At 46.3% G+C, this 19,982-nt stretch overlaps 1 protein-coding gene across 7 annotated transcripts in view; it reads right to left on the bottom strand.

Annotated features, from left to right (window-relative positions):
• DLG3 (discs large MAGUK scaffold protein 3) overlaps window positions 344–19,982 on the bottom strand; it is a 59,541-nt gene continuing 39,902 nt past the window's right edge. For 4 of the 7 annotated variants that reach the window (XM_003135151.6, XM_003484123.4, XM_013990919.2 and 1 more), the window contains 10 exons: window positions 13,764–13,940; window positions 13,392–13,467; window positions 12,487–12,586; window positions 8,814–8,855; window positions 7,440–7,490; window positions 6,746–6,847; window positions 5,988–6,160; window positions 5,506–5,615; window positions 5,072–5,163; window positions 344–4,074 (listed from right to left, as the gene is read on the bottom strand). In XM_003135151.6, coding sequence (XP_003135199.3) covers window positions 3,968–4,074; window positions 5,072–5,163; window positions 5,506–5,615; window positions 5,988–6,160; window positions 6,746–6,847; window positions 7,440–7,490; window positions 8,814–8,855; window positions 12,487–12,586; window positions 13,392–13,467; window positions 13,764–13,940 — 1,030 coding nt within the window. In that variant the 3' untranslated portion in view covers window positions 344–3,967. Of the gene's footprint in view, window positions 4,075–5,071; window positions 5,164–5,505; window positions 5,616–5,987; window positions 6,161–6,745; window positions 6,848–7,439; window positions 7,491–8,813; window positions 8,856–10,542; window positions 10,589–12,486; window positions 12,587–13,391; window positions 13,468–13,763; window positions 13,941–19,982 lie in introns of all 7 variants that reach the window. The other 3 variants (XM_021079732.1, XM_013990918.2, XM_021079733.1) reach the window with 3 other exon arrangements.

Here is a 19,982-nt window from a genome sequence, read left to right as displayed (position 1 = left end):
CCCAGGCTAGGGTTCAAATTGGAGCTGTAGCCGCCAGCCTACGCCACGGCCACAGCAATGTGGGATCCAAGCCGCGTCTGCGACCCACACCACAGCTCACGGCAACACCAGATCCTTAATCCACTGAGCGAGGCCAGGGATCGAACTCGCAACCTCATGGTTTCTAGTCAGATTTGTTAACCACTGAGCCGTGATGGGAACTCTCTTCTGTCTACAAGGTTTTCTGATCTTCAGCTTCCAGTCAGTGGTTGGCACCAGGTGAGCAATAGCCCCATGGGGGGGTTCCACTGTCCTTTAGTATTGACCTTTCTCCTCGAGACCAGTGTCCCTTTTCAGTTTCATCTTTTTTTTTTTTTTTTTTTGGCTTGCCTTTGACCCAGACACCCGCTCCTCTAGTCTCTTCCCAGTTTTTCAGCTCAACCCCTACTTTCTTCTGTATCCATATCAGTTTCATCCTCAAGCACAATTTCCACACTCATTTTGGGTAAAGATTTTGCTTTCATTAAATAATTTCTGGAAGCACGTTCACCCTAAGATGGAGTTGGTCACTTGTGTCTGAACAAATATTTCATGTAGTCATGAGCATCATCCTAGGGACGCTTTTATTTATATATTTTTTTTAGGGCTGCACCCAGGCTAGGGGCCGAATCAGAGCTGTAGGTGCCAGCGTACACCACAGTTACAGCAATGCAGAATCCAGGCTGCATCTGTGACCTACACCACAGCTCACGGCAATGCCGGAACTTTAACCCACTGAGCGAGGCCAGGGATCGAACCCACGTCGTTGTGGACACTAGTCGGGTTTGTTACCGCTGAGCCACAATGGGAACTCCATCTTCAGAATGTTTTAATTTAAGGTTGCTGGAGATGAAGAGACTGATGGGGCTGCATTGTCAGCAGCAGAGCTAGGTCCCACTTCCTGCCACTGGGGCTGTGTTTTCTCCAGCCCTGCCTCCTCTATGAGGGACAGCAGCTGTGGAGACAGGCTCTCAGCACGGTGGGATCAGACACCAGCTCTCTGTCCCTTTTGCACTTAGGAGCTAGATTTCCTTAAAACCCTACAGAGTTCTTTGGGGACTGCTTTTTGTAGGGCTGCCTTCTAGCAAATGAGAGAATGTGTGAAAGGAAGCACCCTGCAAACTGCCAAGCACCCAAACAGGTAAGGACTCTTGTCCTTGCCGTGCTTCAGCCTGCACATATTCAATCACCGCTCTTGACCTGAGCTATGGCAGGACATCCTCAGGCTTCTCCACACAAGATGCAGGGACAACAGCCACGTCCTAGCCCCCTGTTCCAAGCACCCCTCCTCTCATCAGAAGGCTGCCGGTATGATCGCCACCCTGCTCTGCAAACTGGGGCCCACTCTGGGCCCATCTCATCCTCGTTTCCCTGGGCTCTAATGCTTTCTGGTAGCAGGGAGGCCAGCTTTTTCTTACCTTATTTATCACTCGGTTCTCTGCTGCTCCTTTGGCTCCCACTTTCGCTAAGAGACATCTTTGCTGCAGTGGGCACCTCCTATCTTGTGTACCTTTTGGAAAAATGTGAGCATTTCGCCACCAAGGACGTGGATGCCCTCCACACACACCCAGCCGGCACTACCAAAGGCAGTGCTTGGGGGCAGGAGTAGAAGACCGAGCACACACCTTTCACAAAGGACCTGTTATGACCACAGTGGTATAGAACCATCCAGAGGAACACCTGACTCGTTCAGCTCATGGTCACTAAGTAGAGAGCCTTTTGGCCCCCAAAGGCTTGGGCCATTTTCCCCACTGCTGTGCCCGCAACCTTTCCCTCTCAACTACTTCAAGAAGGTCTCTGAGCCACAGTTCATTGCAACTATCATTTATTAAAAAATATATGTCTCCTTGGAAGGAACACTGGTAAACCAACTAGTGTCATGCTTGCTTTGAATCTCTGATTTTCTTCCCTGGGAGGGGTAGAGGGTTGAGCATCATTCCGACAAAATCACTTAACATCAGAAAAATCAACACTCCCTGCTCACCCCTCCTCACCAGAAGTCATAATCGGCCACCACTTTACCCCTCTTGTCTTCAACCCAGTGTCCTGCCCAGGTAAAGCTGCTGCCCTTTCTTTACCCACATTCTGGGCCCCACACTTTACAGTGAGCCTCATCATGCTGGTAGGAGAACTGCTAACAGATTTCCTAAATGTGGCTGGTAGCGCTCAAAGCATCTTAAACATGTATCATTTGCACCTGTAACACAGTGGGCTAGGAAAACCACAGACTCAACCCTGGGGCCAAGCATATTCATGCTCTTCTCCCCCTGGTCACACCTACAGCGTGGAGCTGAGGGAGGCATGGGGGGTGGGAGGTGGGGCCTGAGCCACACCTGCCTCCTACATTTGTGGTCAAGGGAAAAACTCCCTTGATCACTTATCACTGTCTGACTCTGGGAAAAAGCAACAAGGTTTCACATCTCAACAGTAAGTGAATCTTAACTCTACAGCTCAAATGACAGCATTAGTCTACTTTCTTCTTGAAGAAACAGTAAGCTACCAGCTGTTGGTGAGGAGTTGGGATTGGTAGGGCATAAGAAGCAGCTGCAAAAAAAAAAACCCAATCAAACTTTTCATTATGTGGCTGGCCAAGCTCAGGGCCGTCCCACTGTCCCAGTGCAGAACTGCAAGGCAAGTGACTCCTTGACCCTGCCAGTGGGCCCCATGACAGGGCCTCAGCTGAGCCCATGTCCCAGGCAGGTGAGTGAAGGGACACATTACAGTAGGAGCCCCGGCTCCTGCTGATTCTCACCCATCCCCACCTCCCCTTCTGCTGACTGAACAGCCAAGCCTGGGTCACCTAGTCTACCACAAGGCCCGGCTCCTCCTGAACATCATGAGCCTTCAGAACACGGTTAAATGGGATTCTACGCATTCACTTAAATAGTAAAAGTAAAATTTGGAAGAATGAAAAGGCTAACACAGTAGCACAACATGGTTTTGGTTTAACAGCAGCTTAAAAATGAACAAAAAGGAAACCTCTCATGCAGACATTTCAGGTGGCATAAGACAATTGGCAATTTAATACGGTGGGAGCACCGTTAGCCATTCTCTCTCCCCACCCCCACGCAGGCCTGACTGCTCCCCAAGGGCAGCAGCAGCTGCTCTAGGGTCACAGCTCCAAGCCTCTTGCCCCCGGGCAAAAGCCCTTGCTTGCCGGCCTCCAGCTGACCGACCCCTTCCTAGAGAAAAGCCCAGCTCTCTAGAGAATGACCAGTGCAGGTGCCCTGATACAGCACTTACTACCACTTTTACTTCCTCCCCAACCAGTTGGGATATAAGATGCCATCTGATTGGAACATGAAAATTAAAGCATTTCTCTAATAACACAGTACCATTGATGAAGTCTCCATAGATTTTCTAGTCCAAATGTGTGTGAATATATATATATATTATATGAGAGTGTATAATATATATATATAATAATTTCTATATATTTTATATAAATTACATATATATATCTATATATAAATAAGATACTTTCTGTCGCCATGACGCCGCGCCGTCCCGAGCCTTGAGGCAGCATACAGATCGTAGCAAAGCCCAGGAACCTCTCCTTGCGCGGTGCGTGGGGCTCGCTTCACAAGCCATGCAGTTGTCCAGTCTGTCTTTCCATCAGTCCTCCTCTCTTCTCTTTGCTTCTGCTTGGTTTTATGAAAACAATGACTCTGATGGATTTGCACCTGTGCTAGTGCTTGGGAAAGGTCCATGCAGGAATGGGCACAGTCACATGATGAGTGAGATGGCATCATCCCAAAAAATAAACTAAAACAAAACGAAAATTTTAAAAAACATAACAGGACTAGAAAACTCAATTTTTTGGACATATCTAAAAAAGGGGACAAGAACAGTAGTCATTTGTTCTCCCCGTGGGGACAGGAATGAAGAGGGAGGAGGGAAGAGGGACTTGATTTCTTCTGTTCACAAGAGAATGGCTGGAGGGGATTCTTCAGAGTTTTTCAGGGGATGGGACCCAAATGTAGTGCCCAGACTGGTCCTCAATGATTTGTTTGATTTTGTTATAAATCTCTTCCAGTGAGTCACCCTGTACAATGGCTAAAGTGAAAAGGAAAAGAGAATTATTACTGTGGCCCACAGCACCCCCCAAACCCCAGCAGCCTGGCCCATGGCAGCGGCCCCACAGCTCAACCCTGCACATTCACTAGGCAGCTCCCGGGGCTTGATGTCAACTTGCAGAGACAGTAACACTGAGCAGCAATGAGGAGGAAAATGTCTTGTTCAAAAAAATGTTTATTGAGCACCCATGAGATGCCAGACCTTGCAGCTCTTGCTGCTCTTGGCTGCCATGAGACCAGCAGCCTCATCAGAAGATTTGGAAAATCTCAGTTACCCAAAGCAAAAGCTGAAAGCCACAATTTCTGACAAGATGCAGCGCTCCTGGGGCCATCATATCTGTTCTATGTCAGAGTTCAGCCTGATAAATAAGGACACAGATGCTAACAGTAAAGGGAACTTCAAAACCCAAGGTATGCAAAGACAGTTAAGGATCCTATCCTTGGTTAACCTAGTGGCACCACCATCTAGACTTCACTCAGCACCAACCTGTGCATACATGTCACCGTACTTCAAAAGGTGAGCAACATATCACACAGAAACCTTCCCAACCATTCAGGAACTTACCTTCTAAAGTAGGTGACCATTTAAGCACACACACACTTGCATGCACAGACTGACACAGAGTCTGAACACCATGCTAGGGGATCATCATCACCAAATGTTTATTCATGCAAGGCCATGTGCTAGACTGGGAAGCCTGGGAAGCAGGGAAACAAACTAAAACAGGGAGCCTACAATCTAGGAGGGACACGAGGACAAAATGAACAAAGTCATCTAGGGCAGCATTTTCTGATGGTGGCTGATACCATAAATGGTCTAAACTCCTCTGGCTAGAGGGCACTTGAGTAACCTTGGAAAGGCCTGAGCTCAAAAGCATCCAGAAATTCTATGCAAGGTATCTAGGCCTCTTCAAAACACTCACAGAATAGGTCCAGCTGCTCCCACATTACCCCGGCTACACAGCAGGGGATCTCACCTGTGAAATATTCTCCAAACTCCTGCTCCAGTTTCATGGCTTTGTCATAGATCTTATTTGCTTGTTCATACGTCTGCCGTCGGTTCATTTCCCTGCCAAAGACATGAAGAAAATAGTATCCAACTAGATTCTGTGTTTTGATTAACAGAAAGGATTGTTACAGGCTCCCTGAAGGGCCGCACAGCTGCCCTCTGAGAGCAGCAGTGGCCCAGGGCTCACTATGCTCTTCAAACCTTCCACGTTTGAAAGCTCAACCAGGAATACACACACAGGCACGTGAATCCAAAGGAGCCCCCTGGTGAGCAAAGCTATGCACAGACCTTCTACCAAGCCCCACTGGGTCTCACCCCTACCCAACAAACCACCTGATTTTCCATTTCCTTTCCAGGGCCCTCTCCTAGCTGGGAGTGTCAAGAGTCTCAGCAAATACTTACATAAGCGCTTCAATGGACTTGGGCTTGATGAAAATGGCAATGGGGTAAAGTTGTGATTGCTGCAGCCTCTTGATAGCATTGCCGGAAACATCTAAGATGCAGTGCTTGCCCTGAAAAAGAAAGGACCGGCATCAGCCCACCTAGTCCCTATCTACCCACTGTGCCAACCCAAACATCAGTCTGGGGGAAACATGGGGCCACCTAGAGAGGCCTGGAAGATTCTACCTCTGAGGTACCCAGGCTCCACATTTTGTTCCTACTACCCAGAAATGTCCACTTCCATAGATGGAGTGACGCTCTGGGGTTAAGTTGCATGGAGGAAACAGAGAGACGCCACCAACCAGGGGCTGGGAACACACAGAGTGGTTGAGGCTTTGGTCAGCACTGCCAGTAGGTAGGCCCTGTGCTGAAACGCACTTCAGCAGGAGCATTTCTGTGTTCCCTTTGAGGTGATTTCGCAAAGCCATTGCTTCTTTCCTCACCCTCTCTGCAACTGCCCGCACTGACTGGATGCTGGTCCCATAGAGATTATCATTGAATTGGCCCGCCTCAATGAATTTGTTGTCCTGAATATCCTTCTCCATTTGTTCTCGGGAGACCACAAAGTGGTAGTCTTGCCCATCCACCTCGTTATCACGCCGAGGCCGGGTAGTATCTGCAGAAAAAGAGGAAACGCTCTGTAGTACAAGGACAACAACCTGCCCCTAACCAAGAGCTGACTTGTTCCCGCCTCACTTGGGCCCTGGGGCCACACCACTGCTTCTCAGATGAGCAAGGGAGGTGGAGGAAGCAGCAGCAAAAAAGATGGTTTTGCCTATATCTCACACTTAAGGAGCTCTCTGCTTTAGCTTCAATTGGACCAAAAAGGTGAGGTTTCCTGGGCCACATCCCGGCAGAAAGAGGGCGCCAAACATAGTACGGGAGCCAGCAAGCCTAACAAGTCATCCAGTGGGCCATGTCCACCCCATGTGGTTGGAGTGGCCCCAAACATGCATTTGTTGCTGACCATCACTACTCAAACCTCTCTCCAAGGGAGTAAGCAGGCTAGCCTGATGTCTTCGTCCTCCCCACCCCATCAGCTCTTGGGGAATGTATTACTGTCTAATCTCTTCCAGGGTGTTAGATGCACCCTGCTTGCAGAGAACCCTAGAACCCAGCCATAGGCCTTTTCCATAAAACACTAGAACAACAATTCCTAAGGCACCAACACCTCCCTTCCAAACACCTCCTAGATTCTTACGCGGCACACAGGATCCAAATTTATGTGGGAACTCCGAGATCAGGTCATCGTTGACTCTGTCTTTCATTGGGCCCAGGATGATGACAGGCCTTGCATAGTGAACTGGAGAGAGAGAACGGAGACAGTCAGCAAGGGCCCCCACCAGATGGCCTGTCCTCCCTCCCCTTCTGCCTAGCACTGAAGCTCTGGAGCCACTGCTCAGATGGGGCAGTGCATCCTCAGCCATTCCCTGCCTTTTAACTACAAAGACATCAATGAGCCTTTAATTTGAGAATATCTAAGTCCAAGGAAAGTCTGAAATCAGAAGCATCTCTGTTTCCCAGATTTAGGAGAAATCTCTGCATGGGCACCAGCAGCCGAGCAAGGTTTTTCAGAGCAGCCACTGAAGGAAGGGACCAGGGCCTCTCTTTTAGCAGTGGCCACACCTACTGAAATCAACCTTTGCTATCCTTGTCAGTCTGTCCTATCTTTCAGAAAGCATCCCAGCAGCAAGCAAAGGCATAGTGAGGGATGCACATTGCATGGCCTTGCACCTTCTCTCTAATGCTAAGAAGCAGTAGAAAAGAAAGAAGCACCCGGGCTAGATGCCTTCCTACCCCCCACATTCTCCCCTCCACCACCACAGCCAACTACTGGGTTGGGTCCCATGACCACCAGACAAGCTTGAAGGCAAGACTCTCAGAAGGGGGCTTACTTTCTTGCCGTGTCACTGGCTCATATGACAAAATAGCATCCTCTTGTCCTTCTGCAACGACAACAATAAAAAAAGGGAGACATGTTAGCACCTAAAAATCTGTCTCCTTGTAGGTCCTTGTCTCCCTACAATGTTCATTTCACCTCCACCTCCGCCAGAAAACAGCCTTGTCAAGTGGTAATTGCTAACACCTCCCCCATGGGCCTGTCGGCTTCCCATTGGCAATAAAGCAGAAAAAGCCCTTCATCACCCGTGGGACAGGAGTCAGGAGTCCTCTCATTCAGTGAAATATAGCTGAGCAAAGACACAGGACCCAGAAGCCATGAAGCCTCCACCAAAAACCACCCCAATTTCTCAGAACTGTTCTTATAGTTACCAGTTAACTGCTCAGTTGCACTCTTGCTCTGGTAAGAATCACAGGGAAGCTTCAACTGGTTGAGATACACTGCCCGTGTCCCCTCACTTGCGGGCAAGGGAGTCAGGGCACTCATGCAGGTCCCCAAAGCTGCACCTAAAGTTTGCCCTTTTAACGGTCTACCTATGTCCCCTTAACTGGAAGAAGCATCCAGAAAGGGGAACCAAGGCTGGACTAAGGTCTCTAGTGCCTTTGAAGAACAGTGTGGAGCCCTTTCTCTCCCCTCAAGGCGGACCTCCATCTATCTCAGCAAGGATAAGCTCTTCCCAAAACAGTCAACAAAGAGACTTGGTGCTGGGCCCGAGGAGGTCCCCAAGTGGCTAACGGCAGTGCTGGGGAAGGCAGTGACATTTGTGTCAAGGCCCAGGATGCTTGTTTACAAGTTTCCTCTGAGCAGATCTTACCCCTGGGGAGATCTTACAGGGCCTCCAGCCATAACTCCTGAGAGGCCAGTGCTCCCAAAGTTTGTGGGGTTTGAATTGTGGCTTCTCTGGCCTGGTCACAGGATCTCTGTAAAAAAACTAGGCAGTTACCTTGTCATTTAGCCCAGCTAAAAGGCAAGGATACCTAGCCTTAAGCTATAAGGTATTAGCCATCTGGAAAGGCAATTCGGGACAATAACCCACAGAGGCCATTTTTCTTTTGGTCTCTAAGCAAATCTGTAGCACCTAGAGCCCACAGCGCCATGGCAGAGATTTTCTCACCCTTCCCAGGGCCCAGGGATACTTTTAAGTGAGGTCCTGGCCAGAACTGCAGGGCTTACACTCTCCTTTAATCCACAGCCTAAACCCCATCCCATAAAGACAATATGGCCACAGCATTTCTTGGATCTCCAAGTGTACATGGCTAAAAGAAGCACTAGCCTCTAAACAGAAATGGAAGCTGTGTAACGCTGGAATGAGGATGGCTGGGACACGCAGTGGAGCTACATGACATGGGGAAGAATGACACACACTTACTGGAACTGCTTTCGCTGTCACTGGTGTTGGATGTCACTCCCTCTGCAAGCCAACAAGAAAGAGACTCCGATTCAGAACACACTACTGAGAGGTCACACGCAGCACAAAACTCAAATGATCCAGGAGCCAGACACTGGGCTGCTAACCAAGTCAGGCCACATGAGGCCTGCCACATCAGGCTACCAGCTGGGAGGCACAGCTCCAATCCTGAGCCCCTGGCCACCTTGCACTTGTCCCCAGGGCCTTCTCCTTCTGCCAAGGCCCTCCCTATAGACTACCAGCTTCCATTCTTTGCAGCATCCTCTTCATCTGAATCAAAAGAACTGACCTGGATGGTTTCCAAATCCTATCCCCAAATGCACACCCCAAGGCTAACAAGAATAAAGAAAAGGCAGTGACAGTATCAGAGAGAAGCCCAGCATCCAGGCTGTTTGAACTTCCTCCCCAGACACAGCCCTCGAAGTACAGATTGTGCAGTGCTCTGGGACTAAAAGGCCAAGCACTGGGTTAGCTGAGCAGTCACCAAGGAATGATGCTTTGACCAGCAGCCCTCATGCCACCACTACATGGAAGGAGGGTTTGGCCTCAGTGGTTGGGGGATGCTCCTTTCTCCACAAGAGAACAAGACACATCAAAACACAGGGACGACAAATGAAGAATACTCAGAAGACAAGACAGCCCTCCTGTCTCAGACTGTTGGGACCTGCCCACACCTGAGTAGGCAGAGCAGCCACATTCACAGGAGGCACGAAGCACATCTTGGCCCAAACAAAGCCCACTGTTCCCAAAATGACAGGCGAATGAGATGAAACATGGACACAACAAACTATGGAGTGAGACACTGCTCGTTTCAGCCAGGATGACACTGTTCCAGACCGTGATATGCTGTGGCCCTCAGGAAGGACTGGCTGAGTCGCCACCCAGGCTAGTTCCTAAGCCATCCCTCAAGGAAGCGCCTTTATCCTCATGCCTTTATTACTTATGGAAGGAGAGTATGTGCTGACAGAACCCGCCTGACACGGCTGCATGGATGCACTTGTGTGCACAGCGGGGCGGCTAAGGCCCTGTCATCTAGGTCCTTTCATTTTTCACTCTAGGATTAGTTTCCAGAGGGGAGAGGTTGGTCTTAGTTTTACCAAGCTAAAGCACTAGATATATATGGTCCATAAAACACTGCCGAGGCCCTCACCCCCTCAGAGATGCTCTGTAGAAAGCCAGCCCACAGGCATCTCATGAGGCCCCTGGACCTGCTGGGACATCCAAGATGCATGTTCTATAAAGGACTTCGCAACACTCTTACCCCTGTTTAGAGATACTGAAAGAGCTAATTCCTAAGCCCAATTCTTTAGTGCTTTGTCACTAGGAGAAGAATCCAACCAGCTGGCACCCCTGACCTCAACAATATGCTAGAGATGAACTGGGTTGTCCCCCTGGAGGAGCACTTCTTGCCCCCCTCACTTGTAGGGTGGAATGCCAAGATGGCTCCACACCAAGTCAAGGTATAAAAGAATAACACAGACATGAATGATAGGCTTTTATTAGGGTACCAGGGATCCAGAGCAAAAGCGTGACAATCAGAGCCAATTCTCTACTTCCTCCTGCTGTGATGTCAGTTCTCAGAAACACTGCCCTCCCCTCACCCTTCTCCCTCACCCATGTCCCCTATACCCCCAACCCCAGCATCTCCACTCATGCCAGAAATAATTAATGATATGTAAGTTTGACTTACTCAGGTTCTTTGCTCCATAATAATCGTCACTTAACCCAGGGAAGTCCTGATTTCACAGACAAGCAGGACAAGGAGGGAGGGAGGGAGGGATGGAGGGGAAGAGGGAGGAAGGGAAAGTATTTGGGAGACGAGAAAAATAGAGAAAAAAGACAAGGGGAAGGAAGAATACAGAGCCAGGTGAGCATCAGTGACAGAAGTATGAAATACTACGAAGACCTATTAACTATAGTGAGGTTAAGAACTTTTCTACAGAAGGAACATCTCAGGTCAGATACGATACCCAGACTTCATGCTGCCTAATTTGCTGCTAGAAGGCCTTAGAGTGGATGACCTTTTTGAGGTGACAGGCTGACAGGAGAGACAGGTGACTTACCAAGGCTTGGAGCACCTGCTTTGACTAAATTTGTAGTTATAGAGCCCAGGTCTCTGTTTTGCCCCTGAAATTACCATTTCCCTCTGAGGGTGCATGAAAGAGCAAATATTTATGTATGGCAGAAAGGCAGGCAGAATTATCATCATCCCAAGGAGCTTTCACCCAATACTGACTCATTCCATCCAAACTCTTCAGGGAAAGCTAAATGTAGTCTGAGGTATGCCTTCCAGGCTGACCTGAGCTGTGTAGACCATATGGGATGAGCTCAGCTTCTGAAGGATAAGCACTAGGCAGTTTCAGCTCTTACCCAGCAGCCAATACCCTCCCCCATTCACCTGGGTCACCCAACAGTGAACCCCATTCCCCTAGGCTGGGCTCAGCATGGAGGTTCTGGAACTCATCCGGTGAACTCTGGTGACCTCACCTCAGGCCTCTGTGTCAGACCACCTCCTCTCATGCACGAGCAGAACCAATTGCACCTAGATCTTCGTACTGAGCCACCCAGGCCTGTGAGCCTTACCCTCCACCTGGATGAGAGCACCCGTGTAATCCACTAGAGTCCAATGACCTACATATCCCATAACCATGAAACATGTTGGCCTAGAAAAAGGATCTATTTTCTATCAGAACTAGTCAGTCTCCTGCCATCCCAAAAGCTCAGGACCCCGAGACCCCCCTCCTTGTGAGGCAGAAGAGGAGAGGTTTACAATTTACCATGAACCACATGAGAAATATTTCAGAAGCCTGACCTGCTGTTTAAGGTTAGGGTGACAACAGCTCATTTCTGAGGTATATGGTAGGATAAGACTCTATTTCTCAGGACTGAAAGTTCATTTAGACCAGCTTTACGGCCTTTTCTGTCCAACCAGCTTTGTGTTTCTCAATAAACTTTCATTTGGACAATGTTGAATAATCCCCTTTCCGTGTCAATTCCTTTAAGCGAGAAGGATTTTATTTTGAAAGCTGGCTCTGTAATCACTCTGGGAACACAATGAGTCTCTTAGAGCTGTGTGAGTATCTCATGTACATATGTACCTGTGTATAATTCAAGAAGTAGGCCCGACTCCAGGTGTCCATGGAAAAAAGGCTCTTCTGACATAGATGAGCAAAGATAAGGTAAAGAAAACACAAGAGGAAGAAACCAGGAGAGCAACACTGAGTCCTTAGACCTGGTTTTCTTGAAAAAAACCATTTTTCTAAACCAAACACTGTGGCTGATAACCACTTATCACCACCATAGCAGAGCTCTCAGCCTGGCACTCCTAACACCAGTGCCAGGGACTTCCTGTTGGCCAGCTAAGTTCTACCTCAGAGCCTCCAATATTCTTTCGGAGTGAGGAGCTGGAGAAAAAAGACCCAATGTTTCCCTATACAGACCAATTTCTACCCTGACTCTGCAAATAAGCAGACACACACACACACACACACACACACACACACACACACACACACGTGCGGACAGATGGGGACACACACACACACACACATACTCTTTCTCAATCTTCAGTGCAAATGAGGAAGAGAGGGCATGGCTGTGAATGATCTGCTCTCGGTTCCCTGCTGCTACTTACGTTCCTGTACGCTGCTCTCCTGGGCCATGTTTTCTTTGCTCTTGTAAAATGGAAACTTTCGAGAGAGGCGGAAACTCTTTTTACGTTTCGTTTTGATCGACTGTGAAAGAACATGAAGATGGAGGGGAAGGACAGAAGAAAAAAAAAGAACAATGGATTTTAAAGCATGCAAGAAAAACTAAAATGGAGACAATGGTGAGCTAAATAAAAGACCATCTCTCACAAATGGAGTCTATGAGATTAAATGAAAGTTGATGTAAGAGGAAAATTATGTTTACAGGAAAATGTAGGGATGTTAGAGGTGTCTACCTAATCCAGACTCACAACACTCACTGGTACTTCCTAAAGGACAAAGGTCTCTGTAGCTTCCTGGACACATGCCCTAAGGTGCCACTGATATACACAGAGTCATCTACTCCATGTCTCTCTTCCCTCTACCGCTCCGGAAGTTCTTTGGCCTGTGAAGCTCACAGAAGAAAAGGGGTGAATGGAGAGAGCCCTCCTGCCTTGTTTGGTCTGAAGGGTGGTCAGAGCTCTGGGCCTTCCTGGCTGGATGATGAATCCAGACTCTGTTCAGGGTCCCCACAGCTCCGAAAGGGTCTACAGCCAGGGAGAGAACCATATGTGGTTTCATGTGCCCCAAGTAAGTCAGCCTTCCAGACAGTCCAACTCCAACACATCTTCAAGAGCCAGTTACCCAGGGGGGAGGAGTGTATACTGGCTGCAGAGTTTAGGTGCCCTCTCTCTGCTTTCTGAAAAGCAGTCAGTATTCTGATAGAACAGAGCCAGCTCCCTGAAAAAGAGATATTCTTTTATGCTCCCCAATTCTCTTATCCACCAGACAGACTCCAAGCTTCTTACTCCTCTTCACATATTGGCTGACTTTCTTGGGGATCCCCACTTACCCTGTTAGACTCAATCATCCCCGTCCTGGCATGAAACTTCACGGTTTTCAATCGAGCCCTTTCTTTCTTTTCCACCCTGTTTTGGAGTCAGAAAAAAGTCCTGTTACGACCAGTACGTGGTCTCAGCAGTGGGATGCAGTGGGCACAGCAGCCTTCTTAGGCTCACTGAATCGTAACCATGTCCTGAGCACCAAATCTCTACCAAAAAGGAGTAATAAAGCACATCCACTGCTCTCAAGCAACTTATAGTAAAATCGGTAAAAAAAAAAAAAAAAAAAAAAAAAAAAAAAAAGAAAGAAAAAAAGAAAGAAAGAAAAATCAATACCAGGAAGAGGGCAAGGAAAGTCTCTCTCACAAGTCATGACAACTCACCTCTTCTTACTGGGGATCACACCAATTTGCTCGCTTTCTCCATGTGGGGTCACCAGTCTTGCCTGCCACCACTCATCATCAGAGGCATTAATGACATGTAGAATGTCACCATAAGAGAAGCTGAGCCCCTGGCTTGGTAGGCAGCTGTCCCGAGTCCGGTCATAATCAAACAGGGCCCTGGAAACAGAATGAAAGATGAAGTGGTCATCTCAACACTAAATGGATGGAAAGGCCAACCCAAACAGTCAGCACAGACCCAGCAGAATAGAAGGAATTCTGCAGGAGAGTGCATCTTCTTTCATTTCTGACATTGTAAATATGTGGCCCGTTCTCAAAGAAACATCCCATTTTCCCAACAAGGGGCATAAGGGGAAAAATCTTTCACGAGTCCCCTCTCCCCATGGCTTCTGGACACAAAGTTGAAGTCCTCTCCCTCACCCACATCCTAGGGAAACAAGTTAGCTCTGCCAATGGGTTTTCTCAGCTTACAACAAATCTTCAAAAAGTAGTTGAAGATAGGACATGAAAATGTTAGCTACAGGAGTTCCCGTCGTGGCGCAGTGGTTAACGAATCCGACTAGGAACCATGAGGTTGCGGGTTTGGTCCCTGCCCTTGCTCAGTGGGTTAACGATCCGGCGTTGCCGTGAGCTGTGGTGTAGGTTGCAGACGCGGCTCGGATCCCGCATTGCTGTGGCTCTGGCGTAGGCTGGTGGCTACAGCTCCGATTCAACCCCTAGCCTGGGAATCTCCATATGCCGCGGGAGCGGCCCAAGAAATAGCAACAACAACAACAACAACAACAACCAAAAAAAAAAAAAGATTAAAAAAAAAAAAAGAAAAGAAAATGTTAGCTACAATCCCAAACAACGTGTGGTAAATGCTACAGAAACACAAAAGAGAAAGGGCTCTGCATCCTGGGGCAGCCACAGAAATAGCTAAGGCTGATGTTGACCCATATAACGATAAAGTTGAAGGGTTCCCCTACAAAGAAGTCTCCCAGTTCAGTCTCTCTCTCTGTTTCATATACAGAAGCTAGAGGTGGAAGAATAATTTGCCCGAGGTCACACACTGAACTAACCTGGGACAGAACCCATGTCCTCTGACAAGATGTGCAGAGTAAAGATTAAAGGTGGAAGAAGGTAGGAAAAGGTGGCAAGAGCTGTAACATCTAAACTTACGAAAAAGAAGACCAGTTTGGCTGCAGCTGGGAGTCAGGGAAAATGAGGTTGGAAATAAAGGTCTGGGCCCAATTTTGGAAGGCCTTGAATAGACTCCTGAAGATTTTAAAGAAAGTGACATATCAGAGTTCCTATGTGGCACAGTGGTTTAAGGATCCAGCATTGTCACTACAGTGGCTTGGGTTGCTACTGTGGCAAGGGTTCGATCCCTAGCGGGGAACTTCTATATGCTGCATGTGTGGGGGTGGGAGTGTGAAAGAACCTTAGGAACGTTAATCTGACCTCACACATAATGAGGTAGTGGGTGTATTTGAAGGCAAATTTAAATCAAAGCTACAAGCTCATTTTCAGGATGTACTGCTACTGATTTCACCTCTGGTGAAGGTGGTACTTGACATCAGAGCTTCCTGCTCCGGGGAACAAACTCACTTACATTAAAGTGTCTACTTTTCTCATCCACTGGATCTCTCCTCATAAGGAGTCACCATAAATGGGTGATTTCAGTGAGAAGTTTGTATTTTTCTACTTGCATCCTAGGCTCTGTCTTCATATTCTGTTAACACCTATGCACACACAACCAGCAGATTTCCCAGAACTAGTTCCAAGACTTAGCCTTCTATTTGCAAAGTAAAAAATACTATCCCCCCCATAGGCAGGCCAGCCCAAATGAAATACGGAAGGTGGTAAAATTGTGGAGAGTGACATACTCATCTACTTTTTAAAGTTCTTACATCAGAATCCTTAAGAAATCAGTGCCAGATTATTTAAAAATGAAAACAGCCAAACTGACCAAAAACAAAAAACAAAAACAAAAACAAAAAAACAACCTTTATCTCCCTCAATTTACACACCCAAAGCAGTAAGGAGACCGAGGTCAGCAGATTAAGGAGACACTCCATCCTCAAGATTCTTTCTGGACTTTGTGTGACAGAATCAAATCTGAATGCATTTGCACTGTGTGTGTTCAAAAGTGAGTGTCCTAAAGCAAGGAAGGTATTCTGTCAGAGGTTCCTACAAAGACATGCATGGAAAAGACCTTATCCTAAGTGACACTGAGAAACACTAAATGTCATTATGGATTTCAAAGATTAAAACAAATGTAGTAAGGAAAAGAGCTTGGACTCAGCACAAATTAGTTTGGGGAGGGAAGGAAGGAAGATGTTTAAATGAGTTAAGAGAGATTAGGGTGAGGTTACAGAAGATGACAAGGGAGAGTTTACTGGTTATAAGTTGAAAACAGAACATGGACAATCCAATATATATTTTACCACCTCACAGAACCATATGGACCTTTGGCAACAGCAGTAAGAAGCTGAAATAAGAGTTCCCATCGTGGCTCAGTGGTTAACCAATCCAACTAGGAACCATGAGGTTGCGGGTTCGATCCCTGGCCTTGCTCAGTGGGTTAATGGATCCGGCGTTGCCGTGAGCTGTGGTGTGGGTCACAGACGCGGCTCAGATCCCTCGTTGCTGTGGCTCTGGTGTAGGCCGGTGGCTACAGTTCCGATTAGACCCTAGCCTGGGAACCTCCACATGCCGTGAGTACGGCCCTAGAAAAAGACCAAAAAAAAAAGAAGCTGAAATACAGTAAATGAACTATACTTCAATATAAAATTAAAAAAAAATAAAATTATGTTGCAAAAAATAAGAAAGAAAATAAGATGGAGTACATATTATAAAGTTGATGTAAACATGTTTTCTGAATGAAGGAATATAATTATTGGTAATTTATTAAACGTTTGCGATATAAATAAAACTAATGCCAGTTTACTTCCAAGATGAATTTCAGATACCTTACAATATTAAAACACGTAACATGAACAAAGTGGAAACAAAATAAATGCCAGTCCAAGGCAATAAGAATGTCAGTAGTTCCCACTGCATGAAGGAATGGAACTGTTTGGTTTGTTTTTTAACCACAAGCATGTGCTCCTGTTAAGTCATTTTAAAAAGGAACTGCTTTGAAATATTTTAGCTGTTTCTTTTTCTTCTCTAACATATTTCTAAACAACTATTTCTTCTTGCTCTTTCTTGTTTTTGTTTTTACAATTTACATATTATGTCTTGGTTTTCTATAGCACTCACTCATCCTTTCTCTCCAGCCTTTCCAATTTAGCTACATCGCATTTTGGGGTTAGGCAATATTTAATTTTATATCATTACACAAGTAGTGTCCATTGATGACTACTCTTCCCTTCCTATAAATTTTTCTATTGTTTGTTTCCAGGTGGTGCCTAATTTCCATTTGACTATATTCTACATCCCTATCATTTTGTAGCCCCATTATTCAACATACAGTGGGCTATTTAGATTTACTATTTCTTTTTTTTTTTTTTAATTTATTTCTCTTTTTGGCATTTCTTGGGCCGCTCCCACGGCATATGGAGGTTCCCAGGCTAGGGGTCGAATTGGAGCTGTAGCCACCAGCCTACGCCAGAGCCACAGCAATGCAGGATCCGAGCCGCGTCTGCAACCTACACCACAGCTCAGGGCAACGCCGGATCCATTAACCCACTGAGCAAGGGCAGGGATCAAACCCACAACCTCATGGTTCCTAGTTGGATTCGTTAACCACTGCGCCACGACGGGAACTCCTACTATTTCTTTTTTGTTACTGTTAAAATATCTGATTCCCACTGTGGTGCAACGGGATCTACAGTGTTTCTGTAGCACCAGGAGGCAGGTTTGTTTGATCCCTGGCCCAGCACCGTGGGTTAAAGGATCTGGTATTGCTGCAGATACCAGTAAGTTGCAACCTTGGCTCATATCTGACCCCTGGCCCAGGAATTCCATATGCCGTAGGGCAGCCAAAAAAGAAAAAGAAAATCGAAAGTAGTTCCTTTGTGTAACTAGAAAAGAGGCAAATAGGCAAGGGATGAAAAATTTTTGCATATGCTATTGTAATATTTGAGATTTTAAACTATCTATATGCATTAATTTCATTAGAAATTAAAATAATATAAGCTCATTATAGAATATTTGAAAAACATAAAGCCTAAAGAAAGAAAAAGTTTAATGTTAACTTAGAAATAACTCTTCAGAAGTTCCCATTGTGGCTCAGCGGTAAGGAACAAGTAGTATCTATGTATGAGAAAGTGGGTTTGATCCCTGGACTCACTCAGTGGGTTAAGCATCCGGCATTCCTGTGAGCTACAGTGTAGGCCACAGACACAGCTTGGATCCCACATTGCCGTGGCTGTGGCAAAGGCCAGTGGCTGTGGCAAAGGCCAGCAGCTGCAGCTCCAACTCAACCCCTAGACTGGGAACTTTCATATGCTGTGGGTGTGGCCCTAAAAAAGAAAAAAAAAAAGTAACTCTTCATAATCTTATGGTATTGTATATCATCACATAATAAACACACGAACCAAGAAAATATATATTTCTAAGAGTTCTCTTGTGGCATAGTAGCTTAAGGATTTGGCATTGTCACTGTAGCAGCTTGGGTCACTGCTGTGGCGCAAGTTCAATCCCTGGCCTGGGAACTTCCACATGCCTAGAGCGTGGCCAAGAATAAATAAATAAATATTTCTAAACATGGTGTGTATACAATTTTTCAACCTTAGTTGTCACCTGAAATTATATCATTAATATTTCCCGTCATTAGCTATTCTTCCAAACTAATTTTTTTTTTTTGTCTTTTGTTGTTGTTGTTGTTGCTATTTCTTGGGCCGCTCCCGCGGCATATGGAGGTTCCCAGGCTAGGGGTCGAATCAGAGCTGTAGCCACCGGCCTACGCCAGAGCCACAGCAACGCGGGATCCGAGCCACGTCTGCAACCTACACCACAGCTCACGGCAATGCCGGATCGTTAACCCACCGAGCAAGGGCAGGGACCGAACCCGCAACCTCATGGTTCCTAGTCGGATTTGTTAACCACTGCGCCACGCCGGGAACTCCCCAAACTAATATTTTTAATGATGACATGACAGTCATCATTAATTAAGCAAATATTTATCAGCATCTAATATGACCAGGTACTTAAAAAAAAAAAGAAGTGGAGAAGTTGATATACCAGGCACCTGATTTGAGTCATTTACTTCAGATGAAGAACATGTTTGGCCCTAAGTTCCCTGGCAAACAAGGCAAAAAAGGTAATTTCTCAATAAAATGTAGTACCCACGACCACCTGCATTCTGCCTGATGAATTTGTGAATGAGCAATACTGAATACAAGAATAAACGGTGCTTTTTTTAAACTACGATTTTGTTAAAGACATAGCATAATATTTGAATTCGAAATTCTGAACTATGACGTCATTCTCAGTTGAGAATGTAAAAGGTGAATTAACAAGAATTTCCTATTCTATCAATTGGAACTGCAAAAGAGAACAGAGCTTTGCAGAACATTGAAGCCTCAAAGGTCATTTCATCCCACTTGCTAGCTAATAAAGGAAATTCCTTCAATATTCTCTAAGTTTCTTTCCAGTGCAAAGCACTTAATGAGTCTGAGTCTTTCCTAGGTCTTCTCTACCAGGCTAAACATTCCTAATTCCTTTAACAGTCCTTCCATTGTCATAATCTTGATTTGTTCTCCAAATCCATGATGTGGATTTTCACTAAATCCACTTTGTCTCTCTTCCTGCTGAAATTGTTTGACTATGAGTTGGAGAACTTCCGCAAAGATGATGAAAACCAATCCCAGAGACATACATGGCCTCATCTAGAGTTGTAAGATCTAAGTCACAGTCATATTAGAAAAAAAAAAAACTGTCCTCTTGACTATGTCTGGAAAACACCTTTCTTCCATTATTTAAATACTCACTGGGTCTATTTTTGGGCCCTGTGTTTGATAGATGGGAGATACAGAAGCAAAAATCAATCTTCACCTTGTGTGGAGTGTGCTATCTGACAGAGTTTGTTATAGTGAGAGGCACAAGGGCAGGACAAACCAAGGCCTGAAAGCTTTCAGAGGGTCCATGGGTCATATCTATCTTGGGGAATCTTTGAGGAGATGTTGACATTTGAATTGGACTTAAGTGAAGGTTCAGGATTTCAAAAGATAAGAGATGGAGAGAGGCTAGAGGGAACAGTATGAACAGAGA

The sequence above is a fragment of the Sus scrofa genome, chromosome X (genome assembly GCF_000003025.6).
Source record: "Sus scrofa isolate TJ Tabasco breed Duroc chromosome X, Sscrofa11.1, whole genome shotgun sequence".
NCBI lineage: Eukaryota > Metazoa > Chordata > Mammalia > Artiodactyla > Suidae > Sus > Sus scrofa.
The sequence above is the reverse complement of the archived record's forward strand: the minus strand, read 5'-3'. Positions and strand labels throughout refer to the sequence as shown.